The 14868-nt window shown below is 38.4% G+C and overlaps 1 protein-coding gene across 15 annotated transcripts in view; it reads right to left on the bottom strand.

Moving 5' to 3' along the window:
• TNRC6B (trinucleotide repeat containing adaptor 6B) overlaps window positions 1-14868 on the bottom strand; it is a 384364-nt gene that overhangs the window by 133290 nt on the left and 236206 nt on the right. For 7 of the 15 annotated variants that reach the window (XM_077168899.1, XM_077168909.1, XM_077168903.1 and 4 more), the window contains exon 1: window positions 7538-10092. The exons of the other annotated variants lie outside the window; for them this stretch is intronic. In XM_077168899.1, coding sequence (XP_077025014.1) covers window positions 7538-7722 — 185 coding nt within the window. In that variant the 5' untranslated portion in view covers window positions 7723-10092. Of the gene's footprint in view, window positions 1-7537; window positions 10093-14868 lie in introns of those variants that run through there. 15 annotated transcript variants of the gene reach the window in all.

Genomic DNA, 14868 nt, shown 5'->3' with positions numbered 1-14868 from the left:
ACTACTGAGATCAAAGGAAGAGAGGTTTATTTAGTCCAAAACCTAAATTTTCTGTAGCGCACAATCGAACTTAAGCTGTCTGTAGACATCATTTAAACAATCCAAACACATGGAGCCCAGAATAGAAATGAGGGTTTGTGATTCCATATAGCTTAATGCTAATGTCCAGATACATCCCAGAGTATGCTGAGAAGATTACTGAAAAGTATTGGCAAAATCCCTTGATGGATGGGAGAAAAATATGGAACTATTAAACTTTACCACTGGGGAAACCCCTGATACTGTCTCAAACATTAGGAACTCCCAAATCAATATGCCAAGCCCGTGATCTTGAAGGTTGCTCTTGTGAAGCTTATTTACGTAGTGCAGAAATTAACTCTTCCTTTACTTTACTTATGCCTAAGAGTTACTTCCAGAGGATCTCTTATTGCTCAGATGTGTGCCCTCCCCCACAAAAGCCCAGCTCTGCAAGTAAAATCATTACCCACCCCCCTCCCCCCCGCTTATGTGGGACATGACATACAGGAGTCAAAGTCTCCCTGGCAATGTGGGATATGACTTCCAGGGATGAGCCTGGCCCTGGCACCATAGGGTGGCCAATACCTTCCTTACCAAAAGGGGGAAAAGAATTGTAACAAATAAGGTATCAGTGGCTGAGAGTTCAAATACAGTCAACAGGCTATTCTGGAGGCTACTCTTAGGCAAGCTTCAGCTAGATATTGCTAATGTATCATGGTTTGCTAAACCCCAACCAAAAACATTCCTGCCCATTCCAAAGCATATCTAATGGTCTCTCCAAGAGTCTACGAAGTTTCCATGCACTATGATTGGTTTCCAGAAACCTTCAACCTCCAGGTGGGTTCCAAGGCCAGGTAAGTTCTGAAATGCAGAGGGGCCAACCTCTCCAGAACATCATCTAGTTCCACCCCCCACCCCATATTACTGACAGCCCTTCCCAATAAGAAAAAGTTTGAATGGGCATAGCACAAAGATCCCTAAAGATTGGGAGAAAGATCAAAGGAGAAGGTGGAGTTATAACAGAGAAGACAGGATTTAACAAATGAATACGACTGCAGAAACATTATACTGATATTTCTTTTAGTCTCTAGTCTCTAGACGGAAAAACCTAAAATTGTAGAACTATAACCTATAAAAACTCTGAAATCTGGTCTATAACTACTTGCTACAATATGCTTTGAAATTTATTGCTTTTCTGTATATATCCTATATTTCACAATTAAAAAATAAAAAAAAAAATCAATACTTATAATCCATTTGTATGTTATTTACAAGAGACATTCTTAGACCCAAAGACATAAATAGATTGAAAGTGAAAGGATGGAAAAAGATAATTCTTTGCAAGCTCTGTAGCTAAAGGAAAGCAGAAGTAGCTATACTAATATCAGATAAAATAGACTTTAAATGCAAAAGTGTCATAAGAGACAAAGAAGAACACTACTTATTAATAAAAGGGACAATTCACCAAGAAGAAATAGCAATCATAAATGTTATACTCCCAATCAAGGAGCTACAAAGTACATGAGGCAAATATTGGCAAAACTGAAGAGAGCTATAAACGTTTCAGCAATAATTGTGGGAGACTTCAATATACCACTCTCTTCTATAGACAGAACAACCAGGCAGAGAATCAACAAGGAAATCGAGAGCCTAAACAATGGGATAAATGAATCAGACCTAACAGACATATATAGATCATTATACCCGAAAAACACCAGGATATACATTCTTCTCTAGTGCACATAGAATGTTTTCAATGTGCACTAAAGAAGAAAGATCATATGCTGGGACACAAAATTAGTCTTTATAGATTTAATAAGATTGAAATTATCCAGAGCACTTTCTCTGACCACAACAGAGTGAAAGCTGGAAATTAATAATCACCAAAGAACCAGAGCTTTCACAAATATATGGAACTGAACAACACTCTTAAATAAGTGGGTCAATGAAGAAATTACTAGAGAAATCAGTAAATACCTGGAGACAAAAGATAACGAGAATGCAACATATCAGAACTTAGGGGTGCGGAAAAGGCAGTGCTGAGAGGGAAATTCATTGCCCTAATTGCCTATATTCAAAAACAAAAAAGAGCAAAATTCGAGGACTTAATTGCTTACCAATTAAGCAATTACCAATCTCTAATTACCAGAAATTAGAGAAAGATCAGTAAACTAACCCTAAAGCAAATAAAAGAGGAGAAATAAAGATTAAAGCAGAAATAAACAAACTGGAACAATAATATAGAATCAATAAAACCTAAAGTTGGTTCTTTGAAAAGTAATCAATAAAATTGATGGATCCATAGCCAGACTAACAAAGAAAAAAAGAGAAACAATGCAAACAGGCAAAATCAGAAACAAAAGGGGGATATTGCTGACCCAACAATTCTACTAATCATTTATACCCCAAAGAGCTGAAAGCAGTGACACAAATATCTGCACACCAATGTTCATAGCAGCAGTATTCACAACTGCCAAAAGATGTTTACAATTTAAGTGCCTGTCAACAGACTAGTGTATAAACAAAATGTAGCATATATATACAATATTATACAGCAGTGAGACCACATGAGGTCCCAAAGTATATAACAATGTGGATGAAACTTGAGGACATAATGCTGAATGAAATAAATCAGACACAAAAGGACAGATAATATAGGATTTTGCTATTATGACTCTCATAGGTAATCTCAGAAGTTACACTGCATAACAGAGCAGACCTACAGGTACACAAAAGCTAGAGACAGGGATGGGGGAAGGAAGGCTACCCAATGAGGTTGAACCTAAATACAAGGAGTGGATGTAAGTGATGGTAAATATTTAGTGGGGTTATAAGTAACATTGTCACCTTGAAGGTAAATATGATTAAAAGGGGATAAATAGTATCATGTTTCCCACTGATTACATCTACAATTACAAATAAGGTCTCTCATGAACTATTTCAAAGTTTCAGTAGGGGACAAAGAGTCAACAGAAGCATAGAGGATGGGGGAAAACTAAAAATGCACACTATAGCCAATATTTAAAAGGAAGACATCAGCAGTACCACAGCAATACCAGGGGCAACTAATTGTGTGTGGGGGGGGTGGGGTGGGGGGGGATGAGGGACAAGAGTTAAGGGGAAGTTTTTTCCCCAAGTTGAATTCTTGATATTCTCACAAGCAGTGTGGACAACCAAAGCTATAGGCTGAGCCCCCAGTCTTGGGGTTTGTTCACTTGAAACTTAACCCCACAAAGGATAGGTCAAGTCTACTTAAAATTTAGGCCTAAGAGTCACCCCCAAGAGAGCCTCTTTTGTTGCTCAGATGTGGCCTCTCTCTCCAGCCAACACAACGAGCAGTCTCACCACCCTCCCCCTCTCTGCGTGGGACATGACTCCCAGGGTGTGGACCTTCCTGGCAACGTGGGACAAAGATCCTGGAATGAGTTGAGACTCAGCATCAAAGGACTGAGAAAAACCCTAGAATGAGCTGAGAATTAACATCAAGGGATTGAGAGAACCTTCTCAACCAAAGGGGGAAGAGTAAAATGAGACAAAGTATCAATGGCTGAGAGATTCCAAACAGAGCCGAGAGGTTATCCTGGAGGTTATTCTTACGCATTAAGTAGATATCACCTTGTTGTCCAAGATGTAGTGGAGAGGTTGGAGGGAATTGCCTGAAAATGTAGAGCTGTGTTCCAGTAGCCATGTTTCTTGATGATGATTGAACAATGACACAGCTTTCACAATGAGACTCTGTGAGTGTGAAAACCTTATGTCTGATGCTCCTTTTAGCTACTATATCAACAGAAGAGTAGAACATATGGAATAAAAATAAATAATAGGGGGAGCAAATGTTAAATTCAGTTTGAAATAGTGGTAAATGAAAGCGAGGGGTAAGGGGTATGCATGTATAGTTTTTTTCTCTATTATCATTTTATTTCTTGTTCTGTTGTCTTTTTATTTTTTTCTAAATCGATGCAAATGTTCTAAGAAATGATGAATATGCAACTATGTGATGATATTAAGAATTACTGATTGTATATGCAGAATGGAATGATATTTAAATGTTTTGTTTGTTAATTTTTTTTAATTAATAAAAAAAGTTAAAAAAAAAAAAGAATTAAGGGGAAGTTTTGATTTGATAGTTGGTAAACTGTGTTTGTCGGTTCTTTGTCTCTATAGACCAATGATAATTGCCTAAAATTGAGAGTGTTGCTAATTGTACATCCAAGTGATGATACTGTAGGACAAGATTGGTTTATTTTTGGACATTATCCATAATGCCCAATAGATGGAGGGAGCTAAAAGGTAAAAAGACTGAGAAGCAGAATGGCGAACTATGATACATTTATATGATGGAATATGGTATGGCTACATAAAAGGAAGGATGTCAAAAGAAACACAATGAACTGAATATACCCTGGGGACCATGTTTTGTGCAAAATAAGCCTGAAACAAAAGAAGAGATATGCTAAGGTCTCTTTCAGAAAACACTTATAAGAAAAGTGGAGCCTAGATCGTAAGCCCTTAAAGCAGCCACACTAAGTCTGAAGTTGTAAATGAATTTCTAAATTTTGAGACACAGCTATATGTGTATCAGCCAGTGTTAACCTGAACTCTGAATAACTCTGTGACACCTAAGACCCAGAAATGGACTGCTACAGCCATAAGTAACCAAAAAAGAGATCAGGCCTCAATTAGAGTTAAAAACGAGGCCAATCTGTGTCTACAGTAAATCATATAGTGTATTTCTAGAACTCCACCTACTACACGAGACTAAGGTCAGAGAGATTTACTATATTTAAATCTTCTGTAACACATAATCTAAATCAACCTGTCTAGTGGTTCATTTATACTATCTAAACTCCTGGGGTCCAGAATGGGAATGAGGCCCTGTAATTCTTTATAGGTTAATGGAATACCAGGATACATCTCAGGCTATGGTGGGCTGATAATTAAAAAGTACTGGTAGAGTTCCTTGAGGGTCCAAAGGATTCCTATCTGGGAAATCCCAGGTACCCTCTCAACCACTGGGGACTCCCAAGAAAATAGGCCATGCCCTTGATTCTAAGGTTTGCCCTTATGAAACTTAAGGGAGAAGCTAAGATTACCCATAACAAGGTCTAAGAGTTGTTTCCTGGAAGCCTCTTTTATTGCTCAGATGTGGCCTCTCTCTCTCTAAGCTCAACTGTGCAAGGAAAATCATTATCCTCCCCGTAGGTGGTCATGATATTCAGGGGTAAAAATCTCCCTGACAACCTAGGCATGATTTCCATGGATGAGTCTGGCCCTGGCATTGTGGGATGGACAATGCCTTCTAGACCCAAAAAGGGGGAAATAAATTGTAATAAAATAAGGCATCAGTGGCCAAGACAGATTAAACTGAGTGAAGAGACTATCCTGGACACTATTCTAATGTAAGCATCAGTTAGATTGTGCTAATTGCCATGGTTTGCTAAACCCCAATCAACACCAGTCCTATTGACTCTTAAGAACACATAGGTTAGGGCGGGACACAGTGGCTCACTGGCAGAGTTCTCGTCTGCTATGCCGGAGACCCAGGTTCGATTCCTGGTGCCTGCCCATGTTAAAAATAATAATAATAATAAAATATATAAATAAATAAAAGAACACCTAAGTTTAATTTGAGAGTCTATAAAGGTTTCAGGTACTAAGTTTGCTTCCCTGGAACCTATAATTTCTGAAACCCAGATAAATCCTGAAACCCAGAGCAAACAGCCTCTCTAAGATTACTGACTGATTACATTCCCCTATTCTTTTGTCTTGACCCCCTTCTCAACATGAATAAGTCAGAACTGGCATTCCCTAAAGAACCCTATAGAATGGGAGAGGGATCAGAAGAGGAGAAGGTATAACAGAAAAAAATAGGATTTAACAAACAAGAATGACTGCTGAATCAGTGCATTAATATTCTTTCTCACCTCCAGTGTTTTGGAGCAGCTAGGAGGAAAAATCTGAACTGGTGGAATGGTAGACCATGACAAACTCTGGGATCTGTTCTGTAACTACTGGTTGAGGTGTGCTTTGAAAATCACTGCTTTTTCTTTCTTAGCTTTGTATATATAGTTTACAATAAAACTGCTTTAAAAATACATCAGTATTTTCAAATTTATACCTGATTAGGATACTTAATATCAATAATTTCACTAGATAAATGAAAAATGAAGGTTAGACTCCAACTACATATTTACTATCCCTATTTCAGTGATGTTGGTATCTACAAAAACCAAGTACTTGGCAACTTATAAAAAAAAAACAAGAAGAAGAAGAGTAGAAGAAAAAAGAAAAGCAACAGCAGCCAAGAGAAAAATAGCTGATGGTGTAAGCATTGCAGAGCTTTTTGACAGCCTCAGGCAGCTCTGTAGTTACCAGAGGAAATTATTCTACCAGAAGAGTATCAAAGAGGCCAGGGAGCAACATCTCACCTCCTACCCCCACCTTGTTGGTTTTATATGTATCATTCAGAGATACATAATGCTTACTACAAACACTGGTGCTAACATTACAACCCCAGTTCCAAATTGCTTGCAACACATGAAATTTGCTCTAGCTAGTCACCTGTCAGCATTTTTCTGAAGACAATTGAGACCTAGAAAGCAGAAGAGCAGGTTAACAGCAGAGCTGCCTTGGCTCTGCTAGATCCTGAGAACCAAAATGGTTGCAAGTGAATGTGGAGAAAGACTGGTAGCAGCAACCCCACAAGGAGGAAAAGAAATGAATCCACATACCCAGTTTACTCTTACGGTCCTTGAATAAATATTAGATTTTCATTTTTTACAGAACTTACTGAATTCACAAGCCCATAAAACATTCCTGCCATATCTCCTCTTATAATGAAACAATACAGCACCCACAGAGTCTGAACACTACACATGACACAAAATATTCATATCCTCTAAAATTTTAAAGACAGCAACATACAAAGATGCTGAGAGCTAAAAACTTCGTGTAAAGTGTCTTTTCTTCTTTCTCTTTTTTTTCTTAAACACCCTTTCATTTATTGAGGGGTGAGAAGTAGAAGACTGAAGAAGGGGATACTATTTGGTTGGGGAGAGGGGAAATGAAAAAACTAAGGAAACAAAAAATGAGGTAGGCATCATAAAAGGCAAGAAAGGCAAGCTGGAGGCCCGAGATGATGTTAGCAACTATCCTCCCACTCTACATCTAACTGCCTACTGGTTTCTAGATCACTACACCCTTCAGAAAAATGGGGCTAAAATTTTCAGTGGTTTCTTAAGATATTTCTCAGCTGCACCTATCATGTGGCAGGAAATGAAAACAAAACAAAATCCCTTGAAGCAGAAGATCTCACCACATGAGACTATTCTGATGACTGAACCTATATATAAGAAGATTCCAGGTCTCCAAATCTCATCTTAACTATGGAACGTATTGTAATTGTAAAGATCTTCCAAAAAGTGGTAGAATTTATCAAAGTAATAATTAAAAATTCAGGGATGGGGGCATCTTCCCAATTGTGTCTATTTCACTGTACATTTGTGCATTTTTGACATACCTGGAAGAGATTAAAGTAGAAGCAAGAGTATGTTCATGAAGCTGACTTCTATTATGGAAGGGCAAGTAGTGGGACATGGATTCATGGAAAGAGGAAGAAAGGTCATACAGCCAGAAGCAACCCTGATGGGGATTCATTAAGGTGGAGAGCCAGACCCTGGAAACCTGGCATGCATGCTGTGACATGTTAGGTCTTTGTGATGTACTACAGTGTCCTGACACCTGTCCGGAAAGTAGTAACAGCTTAGGACCAAAAATGTGTTTTGCTTTGAGCTATCGGTTAAGTTTATTAAAAGTGTGAACGCCTTAATTCATTTCTCTCTAATACACAACAATACTCAACAATGAGACCGATACTCATGAACATTTTTCAAAACCTGTTAGTAGGCTAATGTCAATCTGCAAAGCTGAAGCGTATTTGACACAGAACTTGGCCTCAACATAGTCTGAGAGAATAATCTTAGACATAGTCTATGTCTGATGCCCTCTCCTCAATAAATTTCGAAAAATGGGTTAGATCAAAATGTTTGTGAAAACCTAAGAAAGAGACTAGCAAGAAAAGCCAAAAAGAATGTCGAAGAAAGATGGATAAAAATGCTGTTGAGACTGTGCAACAGGACTAGATACAAAAACTCAAAAATGGACAGCACAATAATACCTAATTGTAAAGTAATCATGTTAAAATACTGAATGAAGCTGCATCTGAGCTATAGGTTTTTTTGTGGTTTTTTTTGGTCTGTTTGTTTGTCTTTTTTTTTTCTTTTTTCCTTTTCTTTTTTTTACTATTATTATTATTTTTATTTTTTCTCTATATTAACATTCTATATCTTTTTCTGTTGTTTTGCTAGTTCTTTTCCTAAATCGATGCAAATGTATTAAGAAATGATGATCATGCATCTATGTGATGATGTTAAGAATTACTGATTGCATATGTAGAATGGAATGATTTCTAAATGTTGTGTTAATTTTTCTTTAATTAATAAAAAAAAATGCAATATACCAGAAAAAAAATTAAAAATAATTATTGGAAATATTTGAAAAAAAAAATGCTGTTGATGTTGACGGGCTATAACTTTTGAGAAACACAGTGGGTAAGACTGTCAGATGGATTCTCAGTCCACTGCTGTATATACTGCAGCAGGCATTATATGGACAGGACCCTTCAATAAATCTTCAAAAACCAGAGCTCTATATGGGCCAGTGATATGGACAAAACACCAGCGTCTTCCCAAAGTTGTGGGGGTGGTGCTGGGGGAGGGTGGTGTTACCAGCCAGCACCATTGACCTATGCCTCTCCAAACTGAGAAACAAATCATTAGTTATCTCGAGGCAATTAATTAATCAGATTAATCCAAGAAATGGGTTGTCTCTTTTTAAAAGACAACCTCACTTATGCTTACTACTTTTTAAGTACATCTCCTATTCTACATGAGTTTCCATTCATCTTTCTTCCACACTTTTCCTGATTTTTCTTGCTAGTCCCTTTCTTCTTACCCAGGTTTTCACTAACACTTTGATCTAACCCACTTTGGTCATTTGCAAAATAGGTCTACCAGTGGCAAAAAAAAAAAATCATTTTGAGATTTTAAAACCTACTCAGAGGTGGTGCAATGATGGCTCAGTGGCAGAATTCTCGCCTGCCATGCCAGAGAATGGGGTTCATTTCCTGGAGCCTGTCCATGCCAAATAAACAAACAAACAAAACCTATTCAGGCGTTTAAAAAGCAGGGCTTGAAACAGGGTTCACAGGAACATAAACTTCTAGTTAAATGTCTTTAGAACAAATGAACAATATTTCCTGCTTTCTCTGATTTTCAAAATCTATAGAAGTTCTCTAAACCTTGTATACAGTATCTTCTTGGCTCATGCTACTTAAGACAAAAATAACTTGACATTTCCTAGTAAATAGCATTAAGCGATCCTTTCAAATTTAGGCAAAAATCATCTAGCTATTCCAAAATTGCATTATTTGAAAACAGAGAAATTTTCACTAAACATTGTTAGTAAACGAACACTTAAGAGGATAAATTTGGAATTAAGCCAGTATCTCATATTCCATATTGCTCTTATTGCAGACAAATGAAGCTCCCATGTCCCATTCTCTACTTAGTTTTTCATTTTTCACATCACTCTAACAAACTAACAAATCCATTAAAAGCAAAGCTTCATGATGGAAATGCCACTGAATATTTTGAAAAGCTTCTAAAGCAGAAGTATACAAAAATGTACACAGGCCATTTTAAGATAATAAAGGAAAAAACGATAACCTAAATGTCCATCAGTAATAGTTAACATTTATGGAGCACTTGTCATGTGCCAGGCAGAAGTGTAAGCACTTAATGTGCATCACCTCATACAGTTCTCAAGATAGGGGGAATCCGTAACAGCCCTAATCTACAAATAAGAAAATCAAGTGACACTGAGCAAGTTTCACAGTTGCAGTAGGGTGGGGACAGGAATTTAGAGCTCAAGTTCCCAACCACCACTACATTCCAGTCTTTCACGAGAGACAACTTAAAGGAATGATGGCACCACCCAGGAACAGAACGCCACACAGACACTGGGGGCGGGGGGGGGGGGAGGCTGTACCTTTTGATTCCCGATCACTGTTATTTCTACAAATGGCACTGGGCCTGGCACACAGTAAGTACTATGTATGAGCTACAATATATGGTACCTATATATTCACAAACAGATTTTAAAAATGCCTAGAAGACCATGTTTTATCAATTCCAGGGCATAGAAGAATACTTTTCATGGTTTAAATTTTGAGCAACATTACCTTTTAAATCCTTTTTCATTTCTGAAAAAATCTCAAACTTACAGAAAAGTTGCAATGCAGCAAAGAACTTTTTCTCCCTGAACCACAAAAGGTAAATTGCTGATCTGACACATTATCACCCCAAATACTCTAGTATACTTTCTTACAAAACAAAAACACATTCCTATGTAACTACAATACAACCATCAAAACCAGAAATCAACACTAATATATCACTATCATTTAATCATCAGGCCCCATTCGCGTTTTGCCACTTGTCCTAGCAGTGGTCTTTATGGCAAAAGGATCGATTTGTCTCAATATTGCTGATGTTCACTCAGATTACTTGGTTAAGGTTGTATCTGTCAGGTTTCTCCACTTTAAAGTTACTCTTCTTCCCTGTTATAAACCCATAAGTATTTTGTGTGAGGTATTCTGAAATTTCAATAATCCATTCCTCAAACTCTGAATTTATTCATGAGTCCATATGAAGATTTTCTTGCAAGGTAGGTGAAGCTGTGTGAGAACTATCAATTTTCTATTTTATTCAATAGGTTTTAATCTATGGCTATCACTCACAATATTTTAATGATCAAAATATCTCAGATTTCGTCAGAGGGAGCATTTTCAAACTGGTTTCAGCGTCCTTTTGACATGTCTCCATCATTCTCTGGGGACTTCCTTGCTTTCTGGAATATGATGCTTGAGGTTCATCTTAAATTTTTCAGTCCCAATCCTATAATCAGGCATTTCTCCAAGAAGCTGGGGCTCCTTTCAATATAAAATGGTATTTAGAAGTCAAGATCTAGCACCTGATGTGCTCATGGCCACTGGGGTATTGCTGCTCCTAGGCACGCTCAATCTCTCAGTGGACAGAGCTGGGAAATTTATTTATGCATGCCTGTGTGTATGTATATGCACACAAACACATAAATACACATACATGTGTGCATGCATTTTACATTTATATTATATATACACACACATTAAAATCCATGAGTCCACACCAATATTTGATTCCAATCTAATGGAGTTCATTCTGGTTCTCCCTCTCAAAATCTGTAACTTCTTTTTCCAAGAGAGAACTGGCTCCATATATTACCCTTTAACATATTTACTTGATCAACCCTGTTATATTTAACCAATCTCCCACTGCTGCTGCTACACTCCCCACCCCCCAACACTGATGCCCTTCTCATCCCTCTTCACCTCTGTTATCCACCCGAAACCAGACGCTCCTTTTATGTGGGGCCCTCCTCAGCCTACTGGGGCTCTGATACTCTTTGCCACGCCACCTATCTTGTTCTGTCTACTTAATAAGCTTTAGGACTGAACTGTTCAAGAAGAAGAATTAGAGAAGATTATTATTTTTAAAGTTTAAAAAATAACATAAAAGTATCTTTTTTAAAAAGGGTATCCATTAAATTAGAAGTTGTGATAATTCAGATAGACAAACTGAAGTTCATCTTTGCAATATCCATGAAGAACAGGTTTGCTAAGTTAATAATGTAAACAAGCTTGTAACCCAGATGTTTAACCTACTTAAGAAAACTAATTATTTTCAAGCACTTTAAAAATCACTGGGCATGTACTTGTCTTTAATTATTGTTTAATTGCAAATGACTTCTATTTTCTCCATTATAGGCTTTGATAAACCCTCTATTTGATTATACTTTAAGAGTTACTACTTAAACTCAATACAGTTAAAATCCAATGTCTCTTTATTAATCAATTTGGACTTTCAATTAATCATCTGAAACAAAGTTGTTGTTTTTTTTAAATCATTCAGTGATTTCTCTTTTTTAGTTTTGTTCACTTGTCATGCTGCTCAAAAGGAAAAATGCCTTTCAGTGGTCACCTAGGACATGCCACCAGGGGCCTCTGGCTCTGCAGCCATGAGTGCAGACCTCACTGTGTTTCGTTTTCGATTATGGATGCAGGGCTGAGGAACCCCATTTCCCATCTCAGTTCCCACCATTCATGTCCGTATTTTACTTAAGATGTTCCACTTTACCAAACAGGGATTCATCCAATCAATCAATGAATTATTCTGTCTGGACTTAAGAAGGCTTAGAAAGAGAACACACGTTGCAGTTCCAGCACTGAGTTTGTGTGGTCTCAATCTACTACTAAGCTCTCTGCCCTCTATTTTTCTTATGAAGAGAACACCAGTCCCCACATCAGGATGCCATGAGAACTAAATGAAGTAACATGAAGTATCTGCTATAAAAAAGGCATTTAATGAATATTAGTTCATGCCCTTCTCAGTACAGAGCCTTGTGGAAGAACGATTCAGAGCAGTGTTTTTAAATTTGGCCACATAGAGCCTCAGAGAGAACTACTGAATAAAGTAGGTCATAACTGCCCACTTAAACCCGTCTGTCCTACCAGTGCCTCAGACCAAAACAAGAGGAAACATAAACACCAGCAAGAGTTTCATAACCTAAAAATGAGCAAACCAACAACTGACCCCTTCTCCAGGAGTACAGTATGAGTGGGGATGAGTATGAGTGGGGGAAAATCTGAGGAAAAAATAGATTATATTTTCTAACTTGACTTCCAAATAAACCTGCCAACTAGTCCTAGAGACCCAAATGAATCTTGGCCAGAGGGTGCTGGGACCACTGAATGCACTCATCTCAGTGGCAGATTCTCTGGTTTTAGACCAGTGACAGAATATTAGCTTTTGACATCTGATTAGAGGATAATCAAATTGTTAAAAGTCCATTTAGAGGTAAGCAATTTTAAAAACAAAGGTGTTAATATTCATTAGATGCATAATAGGCCATCTTAGCAATGTTTAAAAAAATAAAGCCAAAGACCAAAAAAGCCAGACCCTAATAGTGAACTAAGCAGAATTAGAAAGGTCCCAGCAGGTAAAACATTTCAAACACATGGCCTCAACAGAAAACATGAGGATCAGGAGTAAATCTAAAAATTGCCAACAAATTACACCAGATGATCTATTTGCTCTGTATTTTTGATATTTTAGATAGCTACGCTTGCCTGGCAGGTAATATGTGGTTTTGGTCATGCTGTTTCTTTTAAAACCATGAAAATTTGTTAACACCGAAGAGATGGACGATAAAGTGACCCTCCTTCCAAACTGTCTCCTGCAGCAGGAGCCTGAAAAAGCCAGATATTAAAAGTATGCAAGGAAAATGCTGACTTACATGAATTGTCTCTACAATAACTCTTTCTTCATACAAAAGGATAAAACTGTCCACCAGTTTCATTTGCAAAGGCTTTGTGCTTGCAAATGCTCCAGGCAACCGTTAAAGGCGTCTCCTTTGGGTTTACAAGGGGCCCAGACCCACTAAAACTCTCCAACCCAGATCCCTTCCTTCCCTATTTCTCCAGGCCATTTGCAGAGCCTGAACCCTCTGGAACACTCACCAGCACCCCTAAAGACCTCATGCCCTGATTATCCACAACCTATCTAGGCCAATCCTCCTTATGCATTCTTCACCATCACCTGCTGAAAGTAAAGTCTAGGCAGCCACAGATCATTGCGCTTACAAGTAAAGGCTCTCCACTAAGCTTTGTGAGCTGGTGGGACTGTTCTTTTTGTATCTCCTCTCCCCGGACCCTTTCTTGGAGGGGAAGGGGCCACCATTCCAAAGGTTTTCATTTTCCTTCACGATCCCTATTTCACCTCTTATTTTTACAAAAATGACTCCCAGGGTAACTAACACCCTCAAACATCTTTCCCTCCATTTCCAAGTGTCCTTTGCCTTCTCCAAGGCTAACCTGTTCATCTATGCAGCAAATCCGTCCCCCTCAATCCTGGATCTATTCTCTGACCCTCTCTCCTATGTTCAACTTAACCAATTTTATCAAATGCATACCAGATGCCAGGCTCAGAGTGCAGAGAGGACTAACATTCAGAGGTCACTCTTATACCTTCAATCATCACTTCTCTACTTGCTTCTTCCCTTCAGCCTTCCTATTTATGCTTTAGAATGTAAGCTCCACAAGGGCAGGGACATTTATCTATTTTGCTCACCACTTTTATCCCCTGAGCCTACCATAGTTCCTGGCCCACAAAAGGTGCTCAATAAGTATTTGTTGAGTTCATTCAAATTACCTTGATTTCTTATTCACTCACTTCCTGAGCACCCACTGTGTACATCAGAGACTTTGCTGAGATTACAGACCAGTACACAACTAGTCCCTGGCCAATGCAGCAATAGAAAGAGACAGGAAACTCATGGAGAGACTTCCCAGTGTGACCACAATGGCAAGCAGATGAACAACGTGCTGGGCTTCAACAGACCTCCATGCACTGAGCCGCTCAAGGCTAAGTCTGCCTACATCAGGGCTTAGCTCAGCTGACCTCCCCTGGAGCAGGAGCCTGAAGACTACCCTTCACTTCCCCCTAAACTTCTTCCTGTCTGGTTTCTCTTGCACCACACTCTTTCCTGTTCTCAACCCACTCTCCTGATCATCTGAGAAGGGATCAGTGCCACTCCCAGGGCCTAAACCATGCTTTCTCATGTATGTCGATCACTCCCAAACTTCTCTCTTGAGCTCTAGACCCTTATTTCCACTTGCCAAGCTATATAAAATGT

This window comes from Tamandua tetradactyla, chromosome 7 (assembly GCF_023851605.1).
Source record: "Tamandua tetradactyla isolate mTamTet1 chromosome 7, mTamTet1.pri, whole genome shotgun sequence".
Lineage (NCBI taxonomy): Eukaryota > Metazoa > Chordata > Mammalia > Pilosa > Myrmecophagidae > Tamandua > Tamandua tetradactyla.
This window is presented reverse-complemented; position numbering and strand designations above follow the sequence as displayed.